Here is a 27,989-nt window from a genome sequence, read left to right on the forward strand (position 1 = left end):
GAAAGTTCTGCGACTGGTGCAGGGTTAAGAATGTGGCTCCTTTTTCATGTGACATTCCTGTGGTTCTGTCTTTTTTGCTTTCTTTAGCCCACAGGGGCTTGCAAGTGGGTACCATTAAAGGTTACCTGGCGGCGCTGTCCATGTTTAAGCGCTCGTCTGAGGAGTGTTCTTATTTTGAAATCCCTTTAATTTCTCAGTTTCTGAAAGGGCTCGTTAATGTGTTCCCTCCGTCACCTTTCCAGGTGCCCGGGTGGGATTTGAATCTTGTTCTCATGGGTGCTCCATTTGAGCCTTTACATTTTTGTCCTTTGAGACTGTTAACCCTGAAAACTGTGTTTTTAGTTGCGGTCACTTCCGCTCGCAGAGTGAGTGAGTTACAGGCACTGTCTGTTAAGCCACCCTTCACTGTGTTTCATAAGGACAGGGTTGTCCTTGGAGTTTGTCCTTCTTTTCTTCCGAAAGTTGTCAGATTTTCATTTGAGCCAGAAGGTCATTCTTCCGGCATTTTATCCTCCTCCGCATCCTGGTAAGGACGAGGAGTGGCTCCATAGGTTAGATCCTAGGAGGGCTTTAAGGTTCTACATTTCACACATGTCCCGGGTCAGAGTGGACGATCAGCTCTTTATTATTTACGCTGGAAGGCGTTTGGGACAAGCTGTGACTAAGCAGACTTTGTCTACATGGATTATCTTGGCAATTTCTGAATGTTACCACCTGGCGGGTAAGGACCCTCCGGTAGGCTTACGGGCCCATTCGACTAGGGGTATGGCTGTCTCTACTGCCCTGCAGAGGGGTGTTCCTATTAGTAACATCTGTGAAGCAGCCACTTGCACTTCGGTCCATACTTTTGTACGTCACTACTCCCTAGATTCTATCCATGGGCAGGATCTGGCCTTTGGCAAGGCAGCCCTTTACTCTGCAATTTGATTGGGCATTACAAATTAGTATATTCTAAATTCCTTTCCCACCTCCTTACGTTGGTACTGCTTTGGGAGTCTGTCATAGATATGGAATACGTCGGAGGACCCAATCCCCTCGAAGAACAAGTTACTCTCTTACCTGGAATCGTTCTTTTGATGGGATGGTCTGACGACGTATTCCATATTGCTCCCTCGCTGCCTTTCCCGCTACGGAATTTCTTATGCGATTGCAGCTTGCGTTTCCGCAAGGCTTTCTGTGGTCATACTGGCAGAAGATTGGTGCCACACGTTGTGGGAAAAAATTACAACTGAGGCTACGGGCGTCGTGCGTCCTACTTATAACATCCAGTGATGTTGGCTCGACGGAGGTCCTCGAGGACAGCGTATCGACGTCATCGACACAGGACGCAGACGCCGAAAGATTTTCCGAATCAGCACAGCTGTGGTGATTACTGTCATAGATATGGAATACTTCGTCGGACCATCCCATCGAAAGAACGTTACCAGGTAAGAGAATAACTTGTTCTTCTCCAGCGTTGGTATCTTTCATGGATTCACCTGCGCCCGCCGACCGCCCCTGCAGGCAAACCTTGGTTCGGGTTCCTTCTACTTTGGAGGTTAAAATCTGAAGGGAAGTCGCAGGGGGCAGGGCTATTTTACTCCTATGTCCCGTCCCCTTTCCTCCATAATTGTGGGACATTCCGTCCTTCGGGACGGGACCAGAGCACTTTTGAGAAAAAACAATACAATTGAAAGAAATGTCCTCTTTTTACGCAGGGTACCACACGCGGCTGTAACCCCGCCCTCCTGCGCTCCACCCCGCGCATCGCCCTTCAGTCCTTTTCTCCATGCGGTCGGGGCTGGACGCACTTGCATCACCGGAAATAATTTTTTCGTGTTCCCGTTATCCTTACCCTGCTCCAGTTCTGCGGTCGCTTAGTCCTCAGTCCATGCCGAAGTGTCTGGGATTTGTGTCCTGTTCTTCGTGCAAACGTCGCTTCGCTAGGGTGGATCCACATTTTCGCTGCTTGGAGTGTCTCGGGCCGCAGCACCTCTGGCATTCGTGCTTCTACTGTGATTCCCTTTCCATCCGGACACTCCGCCGTCTTCTTCGGTGGGAGGACATCTTTCAGCGTGTTCCTCCAACTCATCTCAAGCTTCATCGACGAAAAGAAGAGACGCCTGGTTAGTTCTTTACTTTTTAGAGTGTCCCGGTCGGGGGACTCCTTCCCAGGGTCTTCTCGGTCTGGGAGGGGCTGGAGCAGCTCCACCACCAGGGTTTCTCCTGAGGTGCCTCACAGGCCTAATGGGCGTACCGGAGTTTTCTCCCAGGGTTCCATCGATGGACGTTACCAGACTGGGACACGTTCTGAGGTTCACCTGTCTGGTGCTAAATGTCAGCCCAGTTCATCTGTGACTTTGGACACCGGGGTTCGCTCCGAGGTCTGTTTCTGTAGCTTTCCATACAGACAGCGGGGCACGCCCTGAGGCCTCCATTTCTGGAGCTTTCTGTACCAAGCCACGGCTTGTGGCCCCTCACAAGGAGCTACACATACTGGGACAAAACCTGAGGTGCCTCTTTTTGAGGCTAAGGTCTGTACCGACAAAACCGATAGACCTGTTCCGAAGGTCTTGTCTGTAAGGGTGATTCCTCAGCTTTACTGCGCTCAGGGTTGCGGCGATATGGTTTCTGTTGAGGGGGCAAAGATGGCAGTCATGCACCGTAACTCCTCTGTTACCGGCTCTGCCGAGGTTCCTCCTCTGGAGGCTAATTTTGGGGCCACCTCCAAGATGTCAAGTAAACATCTGAGACCCCCTAGAAGGCCCCTTACCAGCCTGAGGAGACGATTCCCTCATCTACACATGTGACGCAGTTCACTTCAGGCATCGTCAAAATGGCTGCCCAACCCTCATGGTCCACGGTGTTGGGCAGAATCCTGTGCAGTTCCCTTGGGGAACACTGCCAAAAGATTAAGACTACAGGAGCAGCCGTAAACCCAATTGGTAGCAGTCTGCACCACCCAGATTTACCTGGTAGCTGTGGCTGAGCAGTCGGACTTCTCTCAAGAAGAGTAGGGCAGTATGCAGAGTATACACAATAGGGTCAAAACACAGTAGAGCAAACAAACACTGAGCAGAGCTTTGTATAAAAAGTATATAATTATTTAAAACACACTTTAGGCAATACACTAGCACTCTCAATGAAAGGTAATCTAAAACAGAGTCGGGTAAATATACACACCTCCCTTGATAACTATCGGACAAGTCAGGGTTAAAGCACAACTATTTGTTAAGAGAAGTGAGCGCTTAACTTAGATGGCACTCCAATAGTTTAGGTTAAAAAGGGAGAGAAAAGGCAGAGCATAAAATAAAACAGTTCCCAACACTTTTAAGATTTCAGAGCAAGGGGAGAAAGGCAGGTTATACTGTAGAGCCAAAGTTCATAGGCCAGGCCCACTTTAAATGGAGCCAAGCGAAATGTGCCCAGGATCACACGGTTTAAGGTGCACTGAAAGTCTTTGCAGAGTGTTCAAAAGAGGTTGGGGTGAGTTAAAAGATCTAGTTAGAAGGCCTGGAGCCAACCCAGTTTATAAGCCAAGGATTTAAGGGTCACCTTTAGCAATCTATAGAAAGGGAGGCCAGGCAGGACACAGTACCTTAAAGAGATTGGAAGCTCCAGCAGGGGCAGTTGTTCTTGGCAGTGGTTGAGGTTTGTGGTTCCGACCAGGGGAAGAGAAGATCTCGTCGAGGAGGAAACGTGGAGTCGTTGCACTGCACAGGGATGAAACCAGCCGCGAAGTTCCCGATTAAAAGGTGCGGTCCTTTTATTTGCAGTCAAAAGTGGTGAGCTTGGCTATCCGGCCGCCGGGGTGCTTGGCACGGGCGATTCGACCAATTGACGTCTTTGGAAGCGAAAAAGGGCGAACTGGTTGGTCCTATCAGCTCAAAGGGAGAAGACTCTCCAGCAGAAGATCTTCTCTTGTCGTTGGAAAAGTGGTGAGTTTGTTGCAGCAGGGCTTCACCGGTGGTGTCGTCGGTCGCAGGTGGCTCAGCTTCTTCCCTCTTCGGATTCTTAGGTCCTGTGGCGACTTCAGAAGTCCCAGTCCCAAAGGCCCTGCTTTTATGCAGAAAAACCCCCATTCATCAGCCTAGCTGTCAATCACACATGCTAAGTGGTGAGCCGGGTGGCTCACCACTGGGCCAATCAGAGTAGAGTGTAACTTGGGTTGCAACGGCAACGCAGTCCAGGGTGCCAATTTCCCCCTCAATCCTTCCTGTGGAACCTAGACAGAGTGGCACCATTTGGAGGACTTCTGTGGAGAAGCCTGCCAAAATAGTGGAACAAAGGGCTCGACCTTGGTCAGAGTTACAGAGACGGACACAAATGCCATTTTAGAATCGACAGAAAGACACAACCGGTGATTTAATATTAAATAAATAAACCAGCGGTAGCTTTAACATTGCACCAAAAAGTGGTGCGTTTAAAATCAATGGGAAAATCCCATAGAGAATATTCCAGGGGAATATTTCACGTGGTAACCACTGCCACCAGCCAGAAACTCGACGCGGGCGGATGGGACAATGCCCCCTCGAAAACAGACCCAGGGGCAATCGAATTACCCCTTACCAGTACTTCCACAATATGATGGTTTGTACTGGTTCTGTTCACAATTTTGGACTAGTAAAGCCAATGGTGACTTTACATGCCCTCGGAGACAGTAGTCAGTCCGAGGGTATGGAGTCTATGTTTGGGGGTCACTGTGACACCCCTGTGGTACTGCACTGAGGGTGCTGTGTACCACACTTATAGAAAAATAGATGATACCCTATGGAGTAAAAAAGAAACCCCAAAGCCCATAAGCACATAACAAGTCAAGGACATACCTCAAATCATGTCTAAGAGTGGGAGTAAAAGTCTCACTCTTAGCAGGAGAAAAAAACAAACCCCAAAAATCCAGCAAAGCTGCTGGGGGACTCACTAGGTTTGGGAAATTAGCCTTATCAGAGAATTCTCCCTAACACACGGCAGCCATTTCGCATTCTTCCCTTACACCTACATTCTCGACGGCGGGTGTTGGGAATCTTAATTTTGGGGCTCAGCAGCCCTTTTCACCTCAGGTGGAATGTAAAAACCTGTTCCGCCCTTGTTATGACTGGCGTGCTCAGATGCCGCTGCCACATACTGTCTCGCTTCCGCCTACTTCTGCTCTGATGGTCTATGCGGACCCTATTGGTGGTGGGCTTTCCTGGCAACCATCCTCATTGCGTTCGTGGGGGTTTGCCCCATATGAGAGGCCTCTGCCTACCCCAGCACCTAAACCTTCATCAGAGGATGTATTTTCTGGGAAATTTCAGAGGCTCATGCATTCTGACCCTATGAAAGGGTACTTTAATGGTCTTTTCAAGGAAATCTACCCTGAACCTCCGGCTCCACATTCCACCCTGGTTCCTACAGGGACTCCTGCGGTGGTACCACCTCTTCCTCTCGGTCCGCCTCCAGCGCTTTCTCACCTATCCCAGTAGAGCGGGATAGCACTTTAAAACCTGTGGTGGCTCAGCCATCTGCTCCCGATTCGCTGGATGACCCTCAAGCAGATCAGGATAGCGATGAGCAGCCCCGCTCTGTCAGAGCATTCCATGACCTGGATATGATGGCCCTCCTCGACATTCCAGTAGCCGAGGCCCTCGCTCTGCAGGAAGGGGGTGCTTTCGGGAGCATTCACCTTGTCACCACGAGCGTACCGGCCTGTCCCAGAAAGACGTTTTGGCTGAGGCCCGTAAGGTCTGGGATAAGCCCCACAACGGGCTGCATATCAATAAGAGAATCGACGCTTGTTATAGGCTTCACACCTCAGAGGAGATAGCATTGGTGTCTTGTCCGCTCCCTTCCTCGACGGTGGTAGCTGCGGCCACGCTTCAATCCAAGCCGGCCTCTGCAACCTCTACGGCTGCGACTCAGATTCTCTCCTACGAAGACAAAATTCTGGACTCCTTGGGCAAGAAAGTCTTTGCCAACTCAGCACTGCAACTCCGCCAAGCAAATACCAAGCTGATCCTGGCGGGAGGCAATATGAAGCTGTGGAAGGAGTGATCTGATTTTCAGAAGTGCATTATTGCAGATAGGCTAGACTACTTCAAGGCCAGTTTGTCAGACGCCAGGGTGTTCGCACAAGATCTCCTGGAAGCAGTGGCACACCATGTGGATACCTCAGCTCGAGGCCAGATGGTGGGAATTGACACCTCCCACCAAGCGTGGCTCCATGCGATGAAGTTTTCGAAGGAGGTTTAAGATAAAGTTCTGGACCTTCCCTTCGATGGCAAGGAATTGTTCCATTCCTCTACGGATGACGAACTTACAAAGACTAAGGCAAGCACCCAAACCGCCAAATCTTTGTCGGTCCTGGCAAAGGTCCCAGCTAAGAACCGCCGGACGCGCAGAACTGAACCTCTGGTTGGCGGCACCCGTCGAACAGCAATGGGGTCGGTTTTCCTCTCGGCCATCAGCCTCCACTCCAGGGGCAGGTAGTCTCCCTGCCGACAAGTCTGCAAAATTATATTTATTATTCAGTCGCACGAGACTCCGGTGGGAGGACGAATCTCGTCTCATCTGGAGACGTGGCAGACAATCACGAAGATTGGTGCGTTTTGGCCATCGAACGGGCGGGCTTTCGCTTCCCCCTGCCCCATACTCCACCCTTCAATCCTCCCTTCGAACTGATCGGGAAACTCTCCCTCAGAGCTGATGTTAAGAAGCTTGTAAACCTTAGGGCAGTGGAACCTGGTCCCCTTGGGGAGCAAGGGGAGGGCTACTACTCTCGACCGTTCAGTGCCCAAACCCAACCAGGCTGGCCTGTGCACCATCCTCAACCTTTCCCAGTTCAACCTTTCTCTTCCTCAAGTGAAATTCAAGATGATCACACCCTGCCAAATAAAGTCCTCTCTTCGGAAGGGCGTCTGGCTCAATTTAGTGGACTTTCAGGACGTGTAAATGCACATCCTGATATGTAGACCGCATTGAGTATCTGTGGTTCTCCCTGGGAGGGGAGCACTTACAGTTCCGCGAGCTCTCGTTTGGTCTCAGCTCGGCGCCGCGCATCTTTACGAAGATGTCGGTCATCGCAGCTTTCCTTCGGCTACAGGGTGTTCATGTATATCCATACTTGGACGATTGGGTCCTGCACATCCCTTGTCCTCTGATGGCTTTGAGCAATCTCCAGCCTCTCCTCCAGCTCCTGTTCCATCTTGGGCTGTCAGTGAATTGGCAGCAATCTTCCATGACGGTCTCCCGAGACCTGATCTTGCTGGGTTTCTGTTGGAACACTATCGACTCCAGGGTGTATTTGACGGCGGACAGGATTATGGATCATTTGCCACATGTCACCTCTTCACCCAGTCAGAGCACATGACGGCTTGGTGGTTCCAGAGACTTCGTGGCCTCTTGCGTGCTTGCTCTTCCTCTTGTGTGTCTGAAAATGAGGCGTACGCAGTTAGTTCTTCAGAGCACTTGGTGTCAGGTTTCGGACTTGGATTCCAAGATGATCCAAATCCCATTCTGCATGATGGTCCTTCTATGGTGGTCCTCGACCAACAATCTTATAGTAGGGGCCTCCTTTCAGGAGCCCTGCCAACAAGTTTCTCCCTTCTGAGGTGGCGCGCGACGCTGGATCATCTTCAGGTTTTCGATCTATGGACACTGCAGGACAGACCATTTCATATAAATTTTTTGGTACTCCCAGCTATTTTTCTGGCGCTGAAAGCTTTTCAACTATCCATCATGAACCAGGTGGTCCGCGTCCGCAAGGACAATTCGGTATCCATGTTTTACATCAACAAGCAGGGTGGCACCAAGCCACCAACTCTTGTGGACCTTGCCATTCAGGTTTGGGAATGGGCCATCCAGCACGGCATTTGGCTCCTGGCGGTACACATTCCGGGGCAACTCAATGTGCACTGTCCTTTCATTCATTTCTCATCTGGCTGCTTCGGGCATTCATGTCTTGTCTTGTAGGATTTACTTCTCCAGCATGAGGTCTGGCATGGATTCACATGCTCATGAATATTCCCCGTCGTCAGGCTGGGAATCCTCGGTAAAGAAAAAATCAGTTTGTTTCACTTCTGAACTGTCTTTCTCCTTACAACCAATCACTGGTCTCTGGGTCATACTGCCGCCAGCCAATGACTGCCCTTTACCTAAGCCCCTCTTCTAGCAGCCAGCTTCAGATTTTTACCGTGCGTTCAAGTGTTGGGAGTCCTCGTGCGATAGCTCTCGAGCTTTTACTGCGTTTTGCGATTTATTATTATTTTATTGTTTTTTATTTTTTTAGAGTTCTACTCTATTTTTCCAGTCAATCGAGCCTCAAGCTCCATCGATCCATCTTCCAATTAACGGGGACCCGTTTTCAGATTCTTCAGCGCCCCTCATTTCGATTTTTCGTCATGTTTCTTCTTGCAGGATTCCAGAAGCTTTTTCAAGGCCTACCCCGCGTGGACATGGCAGAGGAGAAGGAAGACTCGTCGCCTCTGTTCAGGATTTTTTTAGGATGCGGCCTGCGTAACATCTTCTTGGACGGTGGGCATTCCGTGTGACTCTACTGCCTGCATTCTGACGAAACGCACGTTGAAGGTGACTGTTTTGCCAGGAGATGGTCCCCCTCACATGAAGGCGTCTCACACAGTGGCTTCAGGCCAAGGCCCCTGCTACAGGGGAGTCCCTGCAGTATGCCTCCCCCAGCCACAAGAAGAAATCTGAACGGTCTTCTAAGACCTTTTTAAGGCCAAGCACTGCGTGTCTGGGGGCACGGGGAGCGCTGTTGCCACGGGCTCTCCGGCGGCCAGGGCAGGCACAGCGTCCCTGGCACCTTGGACCAGGACAGTAGAAATGTGTTTACAATTTATCACACATTAAGCTATTCTGTATTGAGTATTTGTGATATGACACAAACATTGTTCTTTATGGTGAACAATAGTGATTTTGTTGCACCCGTTTTTTTGTTGTTTTTTAATGTTTTTTGTAAACATGCTATTTTTGAATTAAAGTTTGTTTTATCTGTATGATTGAGTGAGATTCTCAACCGCTAGCTTTAATAATTACTAGCCTCTAGTAAGGTTCCCCGCTGTACGCTCAAAAGGGAGGGGTAGCCTGGTTTCTATTTCCCTTGTTCTACCTTAGACCACGAGCCAACGCTCCGGTTCAGCAAAGAACTGGAAGTCGGACCACCCGAAAAAGCTTCTGGAGAAGCCCCGGCAAGGGAAGCGGGGCAGTAAACCTTGCCACAACCATAAGGTGAAGGCTTCTAGCTCGACCAAGGTCGTGCACGCCCAGATTAGCCCGGCGAAGCCGTCCATCGAAGGCATGGTGGTGTCCCTAGTGAAGGCCGCGGATGCGGGTCCGCAGGTTACGGTACCTAAGGCAAGAGTTTCCCTGCCTGCCAGGAGGGAATCATTGTTCTAGCCCATAGAGAAGACGCCAGAGAAGGTGATGCCCATCATCTCCCCGCAACAGTCTCCCCTGGATGGAAATATGGGGGGGGGGCACGGTAGTCCTGCAGGGCACGGACATCTCCTCTGAGGAGGAGCTTTCTACTCTCCAGACCATTTTGGAGAAGAAATTTGTCGAGGCCAAGGCCCACGGGAGGGGACCCCGATGAGGGAGACGTCGAGAGTGGCGACGAGACCGAAGAGGAGGAGAAGGCCATAGAGGAGTTGGAGAAGCCTACACCGCTGCCTCTCTCTGTCGCTCCCACCTCAGCCACCTCAGCAACCACTCCAACCCCCAGTAGACATTCTCCAGGCACTCCACACCTTGTTTGGAGATACGGACGAAGATGCCCCTTCCGCTGACGGACGATCCCGCGGCACCGGGGCCATCAGGTGCGCCCCCTACCAATAAGAGGAGAGTTCACCCTCCACTGCCTTTTCATCCATCGCCCCCCTCCCCTCCACCGAGGGAGGATACGGACCCGGACATGGCGACGACGGGAATGGGCAAGAACGACGATGGCGGGTTAGGAGACCTCCCGTCTCCGCCGCCCAGAGCCTCCCCGCCCAGTGAGGCTCTTTCCATGCCATGATATCTAGGGCCTCGGACCTTTTTCAGCTAACCCTCAAGGAAAAGAAGAGGGTTTCCTGTACCAACGTCGCAAGGCAAAGAGGAAGACCGTGCTTTCGATTCCTCTGTTGGACGACATTTGGGACGATGGGCTGTCCCTTATGAAGAACCGGTCTTCAGCCTCGGCGAAGAGGGAGTGGTATGAAAAGAAGTACTGGGTGCCGGACTCTGCACCCAAGTGTTTCAGGTCCCAGCCTTCTCCCAATTCAGTAGTCTTGGCGGCGTCGAGGCAGACCTCCTCTGGCTCTGCGGCGTCAACTACCTCCTCTCCCCCGGACAGCGAGGGGAAGAAGATGGACGCCATGGGACGAGTCATCACATCGGCATCAAGGCAGCCAACGCCCTCGCCATTGTGGCGCGCTACGGCAGTGAGCTCTGGTTTAAGATTGCTCCCCTCCTGGACTTCCTTCCCTAGGACAAGAGAGCGGAAGCTTTGGAGATCCTGCAGGAGGGCGAGGTGGCATCACACCATTCCATCACAGTGGCCATGTACATTGCCGATACAGGATTCCGCCAAATGGGCAACAGCATTTGCCTTCGTCGGCGGGGAAGGTTGAAGGCCACAAACTTTCACCAGGAGGTGCAGTTGAGGGTATTGGACATGCCTTTTGACTGGGATAATTTGTTTGGAAAGACTGTGGTCGGCTTGTGCCTTGGGCACCCTGCAACAGTGATGGCCGCCCTTTCAGACCTCCGGAGGAAAGTCCCAACATTCCTTTAATGGCTTCGGCAGAAGCTCAAAGTCTTACTGTCAACCGTCCCACTCTTTGGCCCAGGAGGCCTACAGGGACCGCAGCAAGTACAGAGGAGGTTGCCGTCGTCGCCAAGCTCCCCAAGGCGGGGCCTTCGCGGCAAAGCAAGATTGAACCGGCCGTGACATCGAGCCCGCACCCGCCCACCCCGGTGGGAGACTGGCTGGCGAACTTCATCAGCGTGTGGACGTCCATCTCCACCGACCGTTGGGTGCTGGACGCTCTGGCCCACGAACACCCCCTGGAATTCCAACGAAAGTGTTCTTGCATGCCACCTGTGGCCAGACAGGAAAACCACTTCCCTCAGCTCCTGCTGGAGGTGCGGGCCATGCTGATGAAGGGCGCGATAGAGCTCGTCCCAAAGAGGCTCAGGGGCTCCGTAGTGTACTCTGTACTTCCTAGTCAAGAAGAATACGGGTGGTTGGAGGCCCATCTTGGACATCCGCTGTCTGAACAAGTACATCAGATCCCAGAAGTTTCGGACGGTCACCCTTCAGCACGTGCTAGGACAGCTGGAGGAAGGGGATTTCCTGTTGTCGCTGGACTTGAAGGATGCTTACTTTCACATCCTCATTCACAAGGGACACTAGGTTTCTGCGCTTCGTGGTTCAAGGCCCTTCCCTTCGGATTGAAGTTGGCACCAAGGATTTTCACCCAGTGCCTGGTGCCAGTGACGGCGCAGCTGCGTCTACGAGGGATCCACGTTTACCCCTACCTGGACGACTGGCTCATCCAAGTGGAATCGAGGGAGATCGCCATCGCACACACAGCAGAAACCGTCCAGCTGCTGTTGGAGTTGGGGTTCTCGGTGAACTATGCGAAGTCTTGGTTGCTGCCATCGCAAGACGCACTGTTTCTGGGATCTCGACTCAACACAGTGTCATGCCTGGTGTCTCCGTCAGAGGAGAGGATGTCGGCCATCCTGGGCAAGGTGCACCGGCTGTTGACCCAGAAGATCGCAAGGGTGAGGTCCATCAAGTCCCTTCTCGGCATGATGTCGTCATGCATATACCTCGTTCTACTGTGCAGGCTACGGATGCGACCGCTGCAAGAGTTCCTCGATGCCCGTTGGATCCAGGTATCGGGAAGCTTGGAGGACAGGATCTCTCTTGAGAATTTCTGTCGAGCGATACAGTGGTGGGATGTCCGCACGCCTCTGTCGGCGGGCTCGGACTTCCAGACCCCACCTCATCAGGAGACGGTCACAACGGACCCCTCCCTGGAAGGATGGGGCGCACACACTGGCAGTCTCCACGCTAGAGGCCTGTGGCTAACGGAGGAGAAGTTGTTGCATATCAACGTACTGGAGGTACGGGCAGTGTTTTGGCCCTCAAGTCTTTCCTTCCGTCCCTCAAGGTCAAGGTGATGTGGATCTTCGGACACCACCACCACCACAATGTTCTACATCCCGAAGCAGGGGGGGCACCAGATCCCCAGCACTCTCCAGAGAGGTGCAGGACCTATGGCACTGGGCTGTTGCCCTGGGGATGTTCCACATCCTGTTTCATCTGGCAGGAGTGGAGAACATCATCGCCGATTCCCTAAGCAGGGAGCTGCGCTCATGCCACGAGTGGGAGCTTCGGTAGGACCAAGTGGATCTTCTGTTCCGTCAATGGGGAAATCCCCACATCGATCTGTTTGCGACTGCGACGATCAAGTGCCGGAGGTTCGTCAGCAGGTTTCCCCAGCCGGGGAGCATGAGGGAGGCATTCTCATTCCCCTGGAACGGCCTGTTTCTCTATGCGTTACCCCCCGTTGCCGTTGCTTCTGTGACTCATCAATCAACTCAGACGGTCCCGGTGCGGGATGATCCTCGTTGCACCGGAGTGGCCGAGACAGATATGGTACCCAGACCTTCTGCACCTGTCAGTGTCCCCGCCAGTCAAGCTTCCGGTGGTCGCAGATCTTCTCGCCAGAGAAGGAGGCGTGATCCTGAATCACGACCCAGGGTCGCTGAACTTGCAGGCCTGGCTCCTGCAGCGCTAGAGTTTGGAGGATACAAGATCCCGGCAGACTGCAAGGAGGTATTTGCCAAGGCCAGGGCTTCGTCTACACTGAAATGCTACGGACAGAAGTGGAAGAGTTTTACTGTCTGGTGCCGTGCACAGAAGATAGACCCTCTGCAGATTACGGCTCCTCAGGTGTTGCCGTATTTGCCGTCGCTGTCCAAAGCAGGGCTGGTGCATGCTTCCATCAAGGTTCATCTGGTGGCTATCTCCCGCTACACCAGAACTCTGGGACGGTTGTTGCTCTGATCACACCGCCTGGTCAAACAGTTCATCAAAGTACTTTTCCGTTTGTTCCCGCCGTTGAAGGCTGTGGCCCCGGCGTGGGAGCTCAATGTGGTGCTGACTAGGCTCGTGGGCCCACCGTTCGGGCCTATGCATTCGGCACCACTGAAACTTTTATCGTGGAAGACTGCTTTTCTTGTGGCCATAACCTCTGCATGACGAGATCCAGGCCCTCTCTTGTACACCACCGTACTTAACATTTCCCGAGACGAGGGTAGTGCTACGGACGCATCCCTCCTTCATGCCCAAGGTGCCGTCAGACTTTCATCTCAATGAGCCCTTGGTGTTACCTGTTTGCTTCCCGTCGCTGGCTGAGAGCACTTTGCACTTGCTGGATGTGGCTAGAGCACTGAAGTTCTACGTGACCGCACAAAGAGTTTTCGGAAGACGTCACAGCTGTTTGTGATCTTTGGCCCTGTGAACCAAGGCAAGGCCCTCTCCAATGCTTCCATTTCCAGGTGGCTCTCTGGCTGCATCACCGGTTGTCACCAGTTGGCAAACCGACCGTTGCCTGGCCGTCTGAGAGCCCACTCGACCAGAGCGACTGCTGCAACTACGGCTTTCCGGTCTGGTGTGTCCCTGATGGACATCTGCAGGGCTGCTACGTGGAGGTCGACGCACACTTACACAAAGTTCTACTGCGTCGACAGGGATTCCAGAGAGGAGTCCAGAGTCGGCCAAGCAGTGCTGCGCTACCCGTTTGCTTGAATGTGAGCCTTCTGAGGAGGTAAGAGATGCTTAATGTTGAGATTATTAATGTTGAGCCTTGCCACCTCCCGTGGTTGTGCATGTGTGTACTGCTATGTATTCTTTATTCATGAGCATGTGACTCCATGCCAGACCCCATGCTGGAGAAGGAACAAGTTACTTACCTGTAACTGTTGTTCTCTAGCATGGGTCTGGCATGGATTCACATGTGAACCGTCCCACCTACCCCTCTGCCGCTCTTCTCTAGGTCCTACTGCCACCTTACGTGCTACCAAATCTGAAGATGGCTGCTGGAGGAGGGGCTTAGGTAGAGGGCAGTCATTGGCTGGGGCAGTACGACCCAGAGACCAGTGATTGGTTGTTAGGAGAAAGACGGTCCAGAAGTGAAACTGATTTTTTCTTTACTGAGGATTCCCAGCCTGACGACTGGGAATATTCATGAGCATGTGAATCCATGCCAGACCCATGCTGGAGAGCAACAGTCACAGGTAAGTAACTTGTTACTTGTCGGCTATTGCCTCCTACCTGTCCACTGACACCTGTTCCTTTTCTTTGACAAACCCAGTCATTAAAAGGCATTTTGCAGGCTTATTACATCTTTTTCCACCTGTATGCAATCCTCGTCCAAAGTGGGATTTAAATGTGGTCCTGACCGGTTTATGACATAAACCATTTAAACCCATGGCTACAACGGATCTAAAGTACCTTTCTTGGAAGGCTGCATTTTTTATTGCAGTGACTTTGGCAAGGCGAGTAAGCGAGCTTCAAGCCTTGTCCGTGGAACACCCGTTCCTTAACTTTCATAAGGATAAAGTTGTGCTCTGCATTCATCTTTCTTTCGTTCCTAAAGTAGTGACTGATTTTCATTAGAATCAATCTATCTCATTACCTGTCTTTTTTTCCGAACCCGGCCTCAAACACCGAGAGAGTATTACACAATTTAGATGTCAGACAAGCTCTGAAGTTCTATCTGGACAGAACAACTGAACTCAGGGGCCCATCTCAACTCTGTTACGTTTGGAGACCCGAAACGGAAACCTGCTTCAAAGGGTACCATCTCACAATGGATTGCCTTCTGTATTTCAGAAGCGTATACCATTCGGGGCCTTCTACCTCCGAAGGGCATTCATGCCCATCTTGTACGTGGCAAAGCGGCTGCTGTTGCCTTCCAAAAATATGTTCCCTGGGAAACCATTGCCAAGGCAGCTACGTGGGCTTCCTCATCAGCTTTTTGTAAGCATTACTGCTTGGACTTGAGCTCCAGGGCAGATGCTGAATTCGGCCAGGCTGTTCTTAAAAACCTTTTTCAGTAAGGAAGCACCATCCACCTGTATTACCTGTGAGGAGTGCTTTGGAAGGAAAGGGGACGGGACGTAGGAGTATAACAAAGTTACTCACAGTAGTGACTACCTTACTCCTAGTCCATAGTCCTCTTTCCTCCATACACCCGCCCGCCGTCCACCTCTAATAAGTAGCCTCTATTATTGCTTAAATGGTCACAGAACTGGCAATAGAAAAGGACTGAAGGGTGATGCACGGGGTGGCGCTCAGGAGGGTGGGGATATGGCCATGTGCGGTATCCCGTATATAGAGGACAAAATATTTTCAATTTTGATGCTTTTCATCAAAAGTACTCCTATCCCGTCCTGAAGGACGGAATGTCCCGCAAGTATGGAGGAAAGGGGACTATGGGCTAGGAGTAAGGTAGTCACTATGGTGAGTAACTTTGTTAATATCAGATGTCCTATTAGCATGTCCTAAGGCACCCAAAAAGAACGTCGATAGGACACTAAAGTGTCAACGTTTTTTATAGGTAAAATGCTAAATTAAAGTTACTGAGGTTTCCCAGCCTGACGACGGGAAATATTCACAGCATGTGAATCCATGAAAGATACCAACGCTGGAGAAATGGCGTTGCAGGTAAGTACTCCCTTCGTTCTTAGTTATGCAGTGCAGAGTAAAAACACACAGCCTTTACTTCAGTTAGAAACCAACAGCAGGCTTCAAACCTTCATGCATACTGCCGCTTATGCAACAGACCACACTACGTACGGGGAGTGGGATTATGTAGATAAATTGAACTCCTACTCCCAAAGAAAGTAAAAACAGACTTCCACATTTCCTCGTTGCAAATTCCAGCAGCGAAACTCCACAGCCACTGCATACCACACTCGTCTACACTCCTCCTCCTACTACGTTCTCTGACCTGATGTACTCTCCTTCCAGGCCAGAATAAACTGCTACTTCGAAGTACTTCTTTCATAAAGGTTATACTCAACAGGTTAGCAATGTCTTTTGCTCCACAGCATCAAGTATAAGAAACTCTTCAAGGAAATGAGAACCACACTGGTGCTGTTTGCTACACCTGTGTGATTACCACACTTTCTACAGGTTATGTTCCACTCCTTCTGAATGTCCCCTTTCAGAAGGGCAGCCTGCCTGCCAGTCTTGTTCCTCGCCCTCTCATTAACCAACTCCTGATAGGGATTCTATTTCACTTTCACACTTCTTTGGCAAGTTTGAACCACTTTCTCTTAAGACCTCCTTTTCATATGGGCAATAGTTTTCCCCAACACAGAGCATCATCGCGTGTTGGTGGTATCCCGGCTGTAATACCATCAAACTGTAATAGCATTAGCGCCCCCCGGTCCGGCGGTATTAAATCCCCATTCTTCAGCGCTAATACTGCACGCTAATGCAGCCGGCGGTAACACAGGGTGCTAAATGGGAATTTCACCTCCAGATAAAAGCTGCCTATTTAGCGGCAAAATCGTGATAGGGCCAGCCCTTAAATGCTGCAGTAATACTGTTACCGCCGCATTTAAGGGCTACAGCTCAACTTGTGATGAGGCCCTGAGAGTCTTAACTGCCTTCTTTTGGCTTGGCCAATTGGGATTCGTTCTTAAATTGGAGTTCTTTCTTAATTGCAAGGGTATGTTTTTTCTTTTGGCTTTGCAATTATGGTTTATCTTTTCTCCTATGGATATTGCCCCCTTTCGTTGCTTTCTCTTATACCACACAATGTCACAATCACACTCCCCTGGTATGATAGTTAGGTTTTTGTTCTGCCTTTTGCGCTCTTTTAAATCTGCTTCTTTCACAACAGAAGAATGGACCTGCTTTACATTGATTCAGTATTTAAATGTTTCTGCTTCTTAAATTTTACTGCATTTATCTTGTTTCTGTGATCAAGGCCCCTGGACTTGACCAGCGGGCGGTTACGGAGCGCTCCGGGGGGTCATTATCTAACAATGAACTCGCCGGGTCTGGTGTGCTTGTCCATTTGCCTCGCTGCTTCCGTTTCCCCATGCGGTCTGGCAACCTCTCTCTCTCTCGCAGCTTCCAGCGACCGGCGTTTGTCACCAGCAGGGCTCTCCTGGCTCACACAGCTCTGTGGTGCTCGCTGTTTTCTGACAATGTGGGAAACTAGTAGATGGTGTGCTTTCCGCTGTGCGAGCTCTGCAGCTGCCATCTTCATAGATTTTCTATCCGCAGAGGGAGAAGCATCACTCCCAATGCTTCGCTCTGTTCCCACTCTGCAGTTGGGGTCTTGAGAGAAAAAAAGACCCTCAGGACCAGCATGCAATTTACACACCACTGTGGTCCCGGCGTGTCTAGTCGCATGCGACCTCTGCTTCTGCTGCCACGTGGAGGTAGGACAATTCCTCCAAATTCTGCTACAGCTCTTCTTCATGACCTGCACCTGAGGGGGCCTTTTATGCCCCCCCATTCCTCCTCGGGCATGGGTCGTTATTCCCATTTCACTGAAACCTGCAGTCCTCTGCCTTTGCAGTCCTCTTCTTCTTCCCAGTACTTTGGGAATTGTGGGACTTGAGTCCATAATATAAAATTCAGCTTTCTCTCCTTCTACCTATTCCCCAAAGGAGTACTATAAGGATTCCATAAAGTATTTGGTTTAACAGAAGGAGGTGGTTTCACAGGATTTAAATTGGTAACATTTAAATTCTCTTCTTCCTTATTTCTCTGGGACATATAGGGGTGTTCATGTCTATGAATGACATTGACTTTAAAAGGGGTTTTCTGAGACCACTAGGGGGCGAGGAAGGCAATGGCTGTCTGAAGTCCAGCTCCTCACACGGAGGAAGCAAAAGAGGTGAGAAAGAGCTGATCCCAGACCCGATACGAAAGACAAAACTCAAAGCTGAAATTATAAAACGTCAGTGATGGCAGGGGTGCGGATAACAGACCCCCCCCCCCAACAGAGAAATAACCGACATATGAGTGAGCTGCCCATCCCCCACCGTGGCCTTCTCACGACAGCGACCCACCGTAGGCGGCAAACAGAGAAACAACTGAGGAACGGAACACATACCCCAAAAACATTCCGAAGAACAACAGCGTGGGAAGAGAGGACCGAAGTTCTGCAAGGACCATCGAGGTGCCCAGGATGGAGCAAAAGCCCACGCGACCCCAATAGGGTCGGAGTGGAGGAGGGGACCCTGCACGGCCAGCCTGACTGTTACAATGCTCGAGGCGGGAAGCAGAGACCTGCACGGCCGTACCCTGAGGTGCTGCCACAGCAGGCCCACCCCTCTGACACCCAAACCACACCGAAGCAGAGAAAAGCACCACCCTAGAGGCGCAGTTCTGCCAACTCAGAGACAGATACCAGCCAACACGAACCCCGAAAGAGCTGGGTCCCCCCAAGCAATTGAGTGCACATATCACGAGCGCTCCGGAAGGCAATGAGTGAAAGGAGGAACGAGAACCCGATGAGAAGCATCGAAGTTCCCAAGAGACTACAAAACTCAGCAAGACCCCATCCAGGTCCAGAGTGAAGGAAGACTCCCCACACGCCCAACCTGAACTCTACATAGCCTGTGTCAGGAGAAAGATACATGCGCAGCCGTCCCCCGGATCACTACAGCAGGAACCCCATCCGGCGCCCGAGCCGGTCCCAAGAGGAGAGAATCAGTTCCCCAGGGACACGACAGCACTGACGCGGAGCAAGAGGCCCAACACACACAGACTTGGTAGGAAAGACAACCCAGGAGAGCCCTGCTGAGGATACCGAAGACCCGAACACAACAGGTGAGAGGCCGCCCCCTTACCCAGGCCACCACTAAGACGCAGAAGATAAGGGGAATAACCCACAACCTAGCTGGGCCCCCCCATGTAGCTACACCCTGTCGAGAGTCACACATGGGGAGGCAGCAGACCCACCCCCCCCCACCACTGATACAACGGGGTCCACGGCCCCCAATGGGGACCTAAATACCAAGGAAGCAGCAAACCTCTCTGGAACTGCTGGGGGGAACGGAGAGGCCCAAATCCAGCGGGGGGGAAAAGACAATCATGCAACAAAATGGAACATACCGACCCACTCGCTTTTTACCAACGGAAAAGAGCACAGTGGCCCCCACAAAGGATCCAAACACAGAGAAGGCCCCCACCCCACTTGAGGGTAAAAACCATGAGCAAGAGTTAGAGGAGACCACAGGTGGGGAAGGCCCCTCCCTCTTCCGACACCTCATCTAATTCCACAATTTCGCCCTCTGACTTCGCCAACTACTTTTCCTCCAAAATCATCACACTCAGGCAAAAAATGTACTCCCTCTCTTCTCCTCCCCCTCTCCTCCTTCTAGCATGTCTGTTTTCTCATCTGTTTCCCCTTCCGAAGTCTCCTCCCTTCTATCCAAAGCCCACCCCACAGCCGCCCCCTCTCCCCTCCATTCTCATCCCTAAAATGTACCCTATTCTTATCCCTTACCTTACCACTTTCTTCAACTCCTGCCTCTCCTCATCTATCTTTCCCTCTGCTTTCAAACATGCAACGATCATTCCTATTCTTAAGAAACCCTCTGCTGATCCACTGCTCACTGCCGGCTACTGACCTAGCTCTCTTCTGCCTTTCCTTTCTAAACTCCTTGAACGCCTCTCCTACTCTCAACTCTCTTCCTTTGTCTCAACTTCCTCTCTCCTTCCTCCTTTCCAATCTGGTTTCCGTCCAAAACATTCCACTGAAACTGCTCTCACCTCGATTCTCGACTCGATCACCTCTGCTCGCCATGCGAAGCAATCCTCCATACTTATTCTCCTTGATCTCTGCCGCTTTTGACACTGTCGATCATCCTCTCCTGCTCCACACTCTCTCCTCCTTCGGGTTCAAAGGCCCTGCTCTAAAATGGCTCTCCTCTTACTTTTCCTCTCGTTCCTTTGCTGTTTCATGGGGAGGTCAGACCTCTCCTTCCTTCCCTCTTATTTAGGGTGTTCCTCAAGGCTCTGTACTTGGCCCTTTCCTCTTCTCTCTCTATACCTCCCTCATTGCCCCTGTCATCTCCTCCTTTGGCATCTCCCATCATTTCTATGCGGACGACACCCAACTATTTCTCTTTCTCCTCCTTCACACCTGACCTCCACCTTAAACTCTCCTCTTGTCTCACAGCCATCAAGAACTGGATGTCCTCCCGCTTTCTCTCACTTAACACTGATAAAACCGAAGTCCTTTTCTTCCTCGCTAACTCTCTTCCCCCTCCCTGTCCTCCCCCGTTTATCCACTTTCCTCCTTCCAATCTCCCTATCTCCACTCATGCTCGAAACCTAGGTGTTCTTTTTGACTCCTCTCACCTTCTCGCAACACATTTCACCCACCTCCCGCTCCTGCAGATACCGCCTCTACAATATTCGCAAAATCGTCTCTCCCTCACATTCCATGCTACCAAACTCCTAATCTCCTCACTTATCTTTTCCCGCCTCTTCTACTGCTCCTCTATAATTTTTGATCTTCCCTCATCTCAGCTTGCCCCTCTTAAATCTATATACCACTCTGCCATTCGAACCCTCTGTCTCCTTACCTCCCGTGACTCCATTTCCTCTTCGCTCTCTCGACTAGGGTGGCTACCTTTTCTCCTACAACTAAAATTCCACTTTCTCTGCCTTGTATTCAAATCCCTTCATGGTCTTGCCCCTCCTTATCTCTCCTCCCTTCTCTCCTTCTACTCCCCCTCTCGCTCCCTTCGTTCGGCTGACCACTTCCTTCTCTCTGTACCTCCTTCCCCCTGCGCTTCCTCCCGGTTCCGCTATTTCCAACTTCTTGCTCCTCTGCATTGGAACTCCCTCCCCCTCTCAATCTGCTCTTCCACTACCCTCATCTCATTTCGCACTTCCCTTAAATCCTTCCTCCTCCAATCCCCACCTTGAAGCCCCCCCTGCCCTCTCTACTCCCCCCGTCTTTCCCCTCTTCTAATCCCTCCCCTCCCTTACCACCTTCCCTTTCTATTTTACACTCTCTCCCTTCCTTCTACACTCACTCGATCCTTCCCTGCCCCACCTTTACTCTCCTGTTCCCACTCCACTTCTCCCCCCTCTGTCAATTGCTCTTTGCACTGTTTTGTTGTTGAATGATTCAAGTTGTCACTTTGCTCACATTGTTATGTTGTTATTACTCTGTATTTTATTGTTCCATTGTTCAGCGACTTGATGTAAAGCGCTCTATAAATAAATATATAAATCAATAACAACTGAGGAAAGCGGCACAAGATTATATCACCAGGGCGAAGCTAACACACATGTCTAAAACAGAGCAGGCACTCCTAGAGTGGCATATATCCCCGAAAGTAACAAAAGCGTCAATGAAGAGGCTTCGCTGGGAGGGGCACCAGGGGAAAACTGATACACCATGGGCTTCTACAAACCATTCTCAGATATCCTGGCCCCACACATGGCCAAACTATTCAACCATATACAAGAAACGGGTCAGGCACCACAATCTTTCACACTAGCCCTCATAGTAATTATCCCCAAAGCAGGAAAAGTCCCAACATGTTGCAAGTCATACCGTCCAATATAACTATTAAATATGGACGAGAAGATATATACTATAATCCTGTCCTCCCTCATGGAGGAAATCATGCCCTGCCTAATTCACCCTGATCAGGTGGGATTCATAAAAGGCAGACCAGGTGCTGACGCCATACGAAAACGCTGGATATCATGTAACACACAGGGGAACAGGCGGGGAAGCAAGCACTACTAAGCCTGGACTCAGAGAAAGCATTTGATCAAATGGAGTGGGGCTTTCTCTGGGCTGTACTGAAGAACATGGGCTTTGAAGAGCTAGTTATAAGAGGAGTCCAGGCAATCTACAAAATACCCAGGGGAAAAGTGGTGGTAAATGGTAAAGTATGACAGGAGTTCAACCTATCAAGAGGAACTAGACAGGGGTGCCCCTTCTTTCTCTCCCCTTCTATATGCCCTATCATTAGAACCTCTGGGAACTTTGATTAGAAACGAGAAAGCTATAGAGGGGATTAAGGTGGGAAGCAACAAATACAAACTCGCAATGTTCGCTGACAATATCCTCCTATACTTAGCAGACCCATCAACCTCAATACCCACAGTTCTCCGGACCATACAACAAGAATTCGGCACATCGACAGGACTAAAAGTGAACAAGGAGAAATCCACGCTATTCTCCTACGACAACCAAGATGACCCTGAAGCAATGAATCAAGACATGGGTGGAAAACCGACAGAGCGGCAGAAGTTAAAATACCTGGGTATTAATATCACAAAGAAAATGAAGGACCTGTACGAAGAGGACCTCCCTCCACTAATGTTAGACCTAGCAACAGACCTAAAAAGATGGGAAAAACTAACAATATGGCTGGGCTGCCTCAACACAATTAAAATGTTAAGTCTCCCAAGAGTCCTGTACCAATAACAGATGCTTCCCATAGACATCCTGAGAAAGCACTTTGCAGAGCTGAAAGCCTAACTCCTAAAGTTTCTGTGGCAGGGCAACAGTCAGCGAATAGCCTACAACACTCTGACGAGGTGCAAAGAAAAGGGGGTAACGGAACTCCCAGACTGCTACACATACTACCAAGCCGCCCAAATCAGGGCCCTGGTGCCACACTTGATAGGGGACCATGGGTAACAATTGAAAACCATCTATTAAGACCAGTGACACTAGGGGAATGGGCCCCAAAATCATCATTCCCAACGAAATTACTCCATCACTATGCAATGGGATTCCTACTGAATCTCTGGTGGACCAAAGGAGAAATGAAGGGACACAAAACATGGCCCTCACCCATGAGACATATTTGTGTCCCCCGCCCCCCTCCCCACCTTCCCCCAACACAAATGCAATCCAGGAGCCCCAATGCTTCCAAAAATGGTTTGAAGCAGGACTGGAAAGAGTGTAGGGCAAATGGTAAAAGGAGACACATGCATCTCCCATCAAGAAATGGAAACAAGCCTACAACTCGAACCCCTTGGACCATTCCTGTTTCTACACTAGAGGGGAGTCCTGATGGCCCCCAAATGGAAGGACAAACTGCAAAGAGAACTGACATCCCTGGAAATTTGTGAAGCCTCCTCCACCAAAGGCTTCATCTCCACGCTATACAAGACCCTCCTCTGCAATCATCGGAAAAAGGAAGAAGCCCCGAAAAGAAGATGGGAGAAAGATATGAGCCCCAAGATGAATGACCACCTGTGGAAACAAATGTGTAAATCAGCCCCCAAAACCTCCATTTCTGCTCATTACAAGCTACACAGCTTAAAACTCCTACAAAGATGGCGCTACGACCCAAGACGCTTAGCCAAAATGTTCAACCAAGCCAGCCCTCCATGCTGGAGAGAATGTGGGGACCAAGCAGATTACTGACGCATATGGTGGGCCTCCCCGAGAATGTATGCTTTCAGGAAAGAGGTTTTAGCGTGGATTGAAAGTATCGACGGAGTGGAAAGAGAGTGCAATCCTAGACTAGTCTTATTCAGCCTGGACGAATGGGAAGACTGCTGGGTGAGGCTCCCTCACATGCCACACTTCTTATTGCTAGCAGCCTGGGTCTGCATTACCGTAACCTGGAAATCACTAACACTCCTGATGGAGACAGATTGGGGTTCGCTTTCATATTCCGCGCCCAATTTACAGGGGCACCCCTTAAATACAGGGGACCCATAATAACCATAAACCAGAGTAAAATGCACCCCTCTAGGGAATTAAAAGCCATGAATCTGTCTTGCAGGTGATATCAAGACAAGGTGAAGACAAGCTTCTGTCTTCGTCGCTGGCTCCCTCCCAGGCCCTGAATAGAACATTGATGTAGATAAACAGATGCAAGATAACTTATTAATGCAGACCATCATCCTACATACCAACAAACATAACAAACTCTGCGTTCACTACTCACCTCAACAGCCACCAGCAGACATTGAGTTGGGATGGCATTTGGAAGAACTTGCAGTCAGGGTTTTTTTGTGTACCTTGACTGGTCGTACATATCCTCGTTGAAGTGCAGGCAGCAGACGCGGAATCGATTGGCCCTCACGTCGGCCAAGATTTCCTGGGCCTTAATTTCAATCTCGTCCACTTTACAACAACCGCAATTTCTAATCCATCCTCTTATTCAATCAATATCCTTTGTGAATACATGCAGGATAGTACCGGGACCTTTGCCGTGGCTTGCAGAGGTGCAACCGACAACCACACATGATGGAATTCTTGGAAAGTGTGTGGGATCTGTATAAAGAAATAGGAACTATTAGCACGAATAATAATGCACCAGAGATTTGTCTTTAAAGTTTAAATAAAATAAAGAAAGAAAAGATGTGTAACCTAGTAGAGTGACCTCAGCAACAACTTTATTATGCATTTGTTATACTGCATTTTCTACTATAACGCGCAGTGATGAATTGTCTTACCGTGAACCAAATATGTGAACTAATCGCTAATGCCAAGGTCTTTGAGATATATGAACATTAAAATCCTGGGTACATTTGATTGAAATCGACATAAACGTTCATAGCAACGATTAACAAATAGATAGGCCAAGTCAGCAAGCAGAGGAACAAGTATCCGATGAACAGGTAGCTTGATGACAATATACCTAGTAGATCTCTCAGATGTTCTCAAGGTAAACCTCAAGGTGTTTATAAAGGCTTACAGAAATGGTTGTGTATATTAGTTAATGCCATTCTTAAATGCAAAGTGGCTCTAATGGAGGCTGTAGCTAAACGTCATGTCCACAGTGATTGGTTTTGTTATTCTGAGACGGCTGTGGTGAATTCAGATTTTATGAGCATCTAGAGCTTAATCTCGTTTTTGAAAGGCATTGGATTGAAATTGGTCTTCAAAGCATGGGCTTTAAAGCCCATATTGTCTGTTCAGAGAACGTTATAAGCCTTCTAACATGCATATGCTTTTACTTTGTGTAGTTTGGGAAACCACATGATTTGACTGAACACCCCGGTACCTGTTGTGGCTTTCTTTTTTTGGTCGCTTTTGCTAAATTTTTGTCTCACAATGCCACGTTCCAATTATAATTTCAACTCTACCTCTGTGACACATTTGATCAGGAACACTTGACAAAATACCTTTAAAAGGTGGTTAACCATATGTTTACACTTTTTCGCATCCTTTTGCACAATTTAAGCATTTTAGTTATTTGGCGATTGCTGCTTTGCAAACCTAATGTCCCCAATCACAAATAGGTTACAGTAGTTAAACATATTATTCAGAACTGTTCTATACCATGACCATCACTGCATCTATTTCCTGTCTTCTGTTTTCTTATCATCCCACACCAATAAGCAAAGAGCCCGCCTTCTCCATCAAGCTTCTCTTTGATTCAGTTAGCAGCGCTCTGAAATCCATATCTCACACATTCTCTCAACACTTTAGACCTCAATGCTGAGAGTATATCAACAATTATTCCATCACATTATCTTAGCACCCTTAGGAGTAGAAAAGGAAAATTGATATTTCTATGCACTCAGTTCTAGCATCGCCTATGAAGTGAAAGGGGTGTGTCCATCCAAATCATGGCAGTCATCTTTAATGAATATTCAGTTGAATTTGTGCATCTTTCTAAGGTGTTTAATACTGAAGCCTCCAACGTGGCAAAGTAGGTTGACGCCTGAAAACTAAAAACGATGACATTGAAAAGGGGGAGGACAAAGTGTTAACCAATGCAGGGTTGAATATGGGAGATGGGTATACAAAATTGGAATTGTACATGAACATTTATTTTTGTATATAAAGTGTACCTTGTTGTGAACTTGCCACTGTGCATGTATGCTTGGTGGTGCTTGCAGGTGCTGCTTTTCAGCTCCGTAGCAGAAAGAAACCATCTGCTACACAGGTGAGGATACAGTAGAACCTGATGTGCCGATAGTAAAAGGTACTCAAATGTTTGGCAAATATATTTGAGAAAATATTCATATGGCGGTGACATGGTAGTAGAGAATAGTTTTCTTATTTTAATTTGAGGGTGAGCTGTGTCTGAAGGTTCACTTGCCTGGAGGTAAAGGCTGGATAACTGCTGGCCAAAGAAAGTTGAAGCCTGTGTCTGAATGTGAGGCTTTAGTAGGTTTCCTAAAAGAAGCAGGTTGGTAGTGTTCCTGATGTGAAGTAGTTTCAAATTCCTAGGCAACTGTATGCACCCTTCCTCTTGTGTGTGTCAGCATGCGTTTCATGCAATGCTCGAGTGGTTCTGATTTAGGTTAAAACTGTAAAGTAATAGTTTTCTAAGTGAAGCGCATTGTCAGATGCAATGTTATTTGGACTGAATCTGGGAGGGAAAAGAGTATCACTGAGCTTTATACAGTAGTTGATTTCCAGGTCACAAGGCCCTATCCATGACTGAAATTAATTGTTGGCCTTGATGGTCCGGTTTCTTGAGACCTAGTAAGAGAGCATTGCTGCACTCTCGTTTGGTAACTCTGAGGACAAGTAGTAAGTAGAAAAGGATTTAACGGAAAGAACATTTTTTGTCTGTTAATCTGCTCTGTGGGTCAAATCAGTGTCTGGTTGTTTTATTTATGTGGTTTCTTGAATGTTGCACGTCAAACGAGTATTAACATGATTCAGCTTCTAGTGGGCCAGTGTAGGCAGTCACTGAAAAGCCCTGGCTACAGATACCGTGCTCCCCAGATCAATAAATATAAATGTTTCCACTCCATGAAAGAAAAGCAGTTGTTTAATATCAGTTTCTGAATGGAATGCAGATGAGTGGCATGCAGATGAGTGGCAAGAGCCTTAGGGGTCTGCAACCTTTGGCTCCCAGATGTGTTTGGACTACCATTCCCATCCGGCCTGTACAGCATAGTTAATGTCAGGAGATCATGGGAATGGTAGTCCAAACACATCTGGGAGCCAAAGGTTGCAGACCCCTAAAGCACATAAGGAAGTCTATGAGGAAAATTATATTTGGAAATTGCATCAAAATGAATTGCATTGTCAAACGTCGCTTTTCAAATTGGCTACATTGGGATTTAAATGCATTATTTATCATGTGTGATTTCAGAATTTTTATTTGATAGTGCATGATAGTATTTCAGAGAAAGACTAGATCATGGGTTTACTCATTGAGGTGAACTTGTGAAATGATGTGCACGCATGCTGTGTGGTGTCAGGATGTTGAGTGCACCGTCTGAACCCATTGGCTTGTGACTCCCACTCTTAACAAGCTCTTGAGGGATTGATTGCTTCTTCTTCACTCCTGCTGTTTTTGCCAATACTGCAAATTAAGCGTCCGCTCGCATTTTCTAGAAACATCATGCGGTTGCATTAAAACGATGTAGCTGCAAATGCTCTAGGTCATTCGACAGTGTGAGCGTATTGTAGAGCCAGGTCTGAGCATGGGGAGTACACAATCAAAAGACGACATGAACAGTACCATGGTCGCCACATCACCACCTAAACTCTCTTTTTGCAGTTCTTTTTCAAGAAAATGGGACAAGAATGTTGTGCTTGAGAATGAGCTTTTGACTTGTAAGATTTTTTCCCTGCTCCATCGAAATGCTAAGCGTGAACGAAGAGCAGGTAATCCCTCCATGAGGGCTAACTTTCTGAGCACCAATTCTGTTTTTGCATCGGTAGCTGCATCTCTCAAGGACCAACCTCGGATTCCCTTCCTTGGACCTGATGGCACCCCTGTTCTGCCACGGAGTCACGGCATGACTATTGTTCATCGAGGACATTCTCAGACTTCATTAAACACTGCAATCAGGTTTGGGTGAGTAGTGCATGTTTATTTTATTATGGCCTTAGAATGATGATATGCTACCTTAATATTTGGAACATCGCTTGTGCTTCCATGTGAAAACCACACACCAGATGAATCTGTTTGCAGAAAACATGGTCTGCTTGGGGTAAAAACATTGTATTTAAACTTGAGCGTTATTTAAATTTAGTTTTCTCTATTAATGCTAAACAAAATAAATGGGAAATGTATAC

At 49.2% G+C, this 27,989-nt stretch overlaps 1 protein-coding gene across 5 annotated transcripts in view; it reads left to right on the forward strand.

Moving 5' to 3' along the window:
- Positions 1-27,989, forward strand: part of ARHGEF18 (Rho/Rac guanine nucleotide exchange factor 18) — a 1,645,252-nt gene that overhangs the window by 564,979 nt on the left and 1,052,284 nt on the right. For 3 of the 5 annotated variants that reach the window (XM_069649229.1, XM_069649230.1, XM_069649231.1), the window contains one exon: positions 27,633-27,768. In XM_069649229.1, the coding sequence (XP_069505330.1) occupies positions 27,633-27,768 (136 nt within the window). Of the gene's footprint in view, positions 1-27,632; positions 27,769-27,989 lie in introns of those variants that run through there. The other 2 variants (XM_069649233.1, XM_069649232.1) reach the window with 2 other exon arrangements.

Source organism: Ambystoma mexicanum, chromosome 1p, assembly GCF_040938575.1.
Source record: "Ambystoma mexicanum isolate Mex_15411 chromosome 1p, UKY_AmexF1_1, whole genome shotgun sequence".
NCBI classification, from domain to species: domain Eukaryota; kingdom Metazoa; phylum Chordata; class Amphibia; order Caudata; family Ambystomatidae; genus Ambystoma; species Ambystoma mexicanum.